This window comes from Pundamilia nyererei, unplaced genomic scaffold (genome assembly GCF_000239375.1).
Source record: "Pundamilia nyererei isolate P.nyererei 1_Seehausen unplaced genomic scaffold, PunNye1.0 scaffold00019, whole genome shotgun sequence".
NCBI classification, from domain to species: domain Eukaryota; kingdom Metazoa; phylum Chordata; class Actinopteri; order Cichliformes; family Cichlidae; genus Pundamilia; species Pundamilia nyererei.
The window spans coordinates 2534157-2537146 of record NW_005187420.1 but is presented as its reverse complement, the minus strand read 5'-3'; the positions used below and the strand labels follow the sequence as shown (position 1 = coordinate 2537146).

General features: G+C 45.5%; 1 protein-coding gene across 1 annotated transcript in view; it reads left to right on the top strand.

Moving 5' to 3' along the window:
- slc9a5 (solute carrier family 9 member A5) overlaps window positions 1–2990 on the top strand; it is a 23048-nt gene that overhangs the window by 5668 nt on the left and 14390 nt on the right. The window contains exons 2-3 of the mRNA XM_005726343.2: window positions 977–1279; window positions 2236–2399. Of these exons, the coding sequence (XP_005726400.1) occupies window positions 977–1279; window positions 2236–2399 (467 nt within the window). The remainder of the gene's footprint in view (window positions 1–976; window positions 1280–2235; window positions 2400–2990) is intronic.

Sequence of the window (2990 nt, the reverse complement as noted above, 5' to 3'; positions counted from 1 at the left end):
ATGTTTTGTTATTTTATTCTAGTTAAAAGCTGCAAACAGCTGATGCTCCATGTGTGTATGTGGAGGATTCAGTGTGAGGATGACCCAGCGCTGTTAGTCATGGAGAACACGGCGCATTGATCCCCATGACCAGCTTAAGTAAAATGCAGAGTTACCCTGTTTAAAAAGACTTATTTCAGTTGGAAAAGTTCAGTATCAAAGTCTGCAGAATGTTCAGGAAGCACGATGATGATGATGATGATGATGATGATGATGATGATGCAGTTGAAGGTTCTGGGTTCGTCTGACTTGCAGGATCAGTCGTAGTTCTGCTTCATTCTGCTTCAGCTGATCAAATTATGTCGACTGAAATGATAACGAGGAAGTCAGAGGCTCCTCTGACTCCCAGTTTGTCTGGATGGTGATCCAGCTCTGGCTGATGGAGCAGAGCCTTCTGATTGGTGTAAATGAATCATCATGGAAACAGACGCACACAGTATGTTCGTTCAGGCTTTGATGTTTTTTCCCTGTGTCCTGATTTATGAGGAGCATCACCAGCGTGTGTGTGTGTGTGTGTCTTGTTGTGACTCACTGCAGGCCTTGATGGATTCCTAACTGCATGTCCAAGGCCACAATGGCAGCGCTGATTTTTGTTTATGTCTTTCATCAAATGCAAAAATATCAACAATTCAGAGAGCAAATAATTGCCTCCTCACATCTCGGCACACGTGCGACACATGTGCGTGTTCACACCTGCAGACCTGTCTAAAATGAAGCACGAGTCAGGAGCTGCAGAGTCAGATGTTTGTGGAGCCAAGCAGGTGGAGAAAAATAGAGCTGACATAGGATTTAGTAGCAGAAGGAACAAAGAGGAGCTGTTGCAGGAAACAGAAGGTAGAGAAGGTAAATTAAGAAACGCAGATAAATAATTAAACTTAACGAAGTCATGCAAACTTTTTCATGCCTTGTTTTGTAATCGGTGCATCTTGTCCTGCAGTGTTCCACTTCTCCCAGCGCTTCACCACCGTGGTCCCCGAGAGCTGCATGCTGATCCTGCTGGGTCTGGTCCTGGGCGGGGTCGTCCTCATAGCCAATAAGAAGCAGCTATACCAGCTAGAGCCCAGCCTCTTCTTCCTCTTCCTGCTGCCGACCATCGTGGGTGATGCCGGATACTTCATGCCGGCCAGGCTCTTCTTCGACAACCTGGGAGCCATCCTGACATACGCTGTGGTGGGAACGCTGTGGAACGCCTTCTGCACCGGGTTCTCCCTGTACGCTGCCAAACTGCTGGGGTTCATAGGTCAGTGCTGTGGGTGCAGGGGTCATAGGTCACAGGTGTGCATCTGCAGTCCTGCATAGCCCCACCTCTGTGTAGATTTATAGTCTGCCCTCAATCCGAGCTCTTTACAGCAATCAGTTTGTTGTTCTCTGAGTTTAGCCTTTAAGGCAGCGCCTCTTTCCAGGAAACGGAAATAACTTGTGAATAAATTTGAGTTAAATGTGCCAGCGAACAGCATTTGTTCAGGACAAACACACAGCAGTAAATTTACAGTACATTAAGTGCCTCTAAAGGAGATTCATGGTGCTCATTTCCACCTTTATTGTTATTTTCTGGACTCAGTGAGAGCAGCTTTCCGTAATCCAAATTTCAACATAGTCCTTATTTATGTTGTCATGTTGGGCTTCGGTGTGTCCCTCCGGTCCATCCTCTGTCTGAAACGAGCCGCTGTACCTCCTCTTCCTTTAACTCTTCGTTTCTCACAGGTTTTTTTAGACGTGTGCTGACCTCATTACTTACTTTGGTCATGTATATCATGGTCGTGGTCATGCTTCCTACGATTTGAGCACGATTTATATATGACAGCGATTAAACGAACACATATCACCTCTCCTTCCCCACAGAAGCTCACCTGCCTCCGTCTCCTCCTCTGTCACACCAGCCCCCTGCATGTTCTCTCTGAGGTCTTCCTCTTTCACTCTTGCTGCTATCCTTTTGTCACAAATCACCCCCGACACTCATCTCCACCCACTCCACCCTACCTGCACTCTCTTCTGAACTCTCTGTTGTCTTCACTGGTTTGTGATAGATTTAGTAATCATTGCAAACACAGTACTGACAGAGTTCGCCGACCATCTGAGAACCAGTGGCGCAGAATAATTTCCTTTAAAATGTTAAAGTTGCTTCGTTTAAAACTGGAAACTTCCTGTTATTGTTGTGTTGTCCCGTCTCTTCGTATTTCCTGCGTGTTCCTGCAGATGAGCACGTGCAGGCCGAAATGTTGGACTTCCTGCTGTTCGGCGCTTTGATCTCAGCCGTCGACCCCGTGGCGGTGCTGGCCGTGTTCGAGGAGGTTCACGTCAATGAAACGCTCTTCATCATCGTGTTTGGAGAGTCACTGGTCAACGACGCCGTCACCGTGGTGAGAACCACACACAGTCCGTCAGGCACAAGGGACGGGGGATGGAAAGTGGCACGCACACATGCGTCAATAACAATCACCAGCTGGTTATTGTTACTGATGGTGTTAAATTTTTAACTTATCACCCAATCCTGAAAGACTCCAATAATAATACAAGTTTTTATATCATGATTATATCACCAGAAACTCTGATACATGTGTAAACTTATTTTCTGTATGTATGTGTTTTTCTTTCTTTTCAGTCTGTGAAATCTCTGCTGACACATTTGCAAAACAGTTCTTGATATCAAAGGTCATATTTTCTAACTTAAATGACAATAAAAAATAAACAACACACACGTGCATCTCCACACAGTATCTTCCTGTTCAAAACACATCTTAAAATTGAGCACAATGTGGCAAACAGACGTACGTCCCCACAGTAGGTGTAAAACCAGCACAGAAACACATGATATGTTAAGGCAGAGCTGCACACACACACACACACACACACACACACACACACACACACACACACACACACACACACACACACACACACACATTAAGTCCCATTAAGTCTTCAGATGTTTGTTCTGCATATGTGAAAGA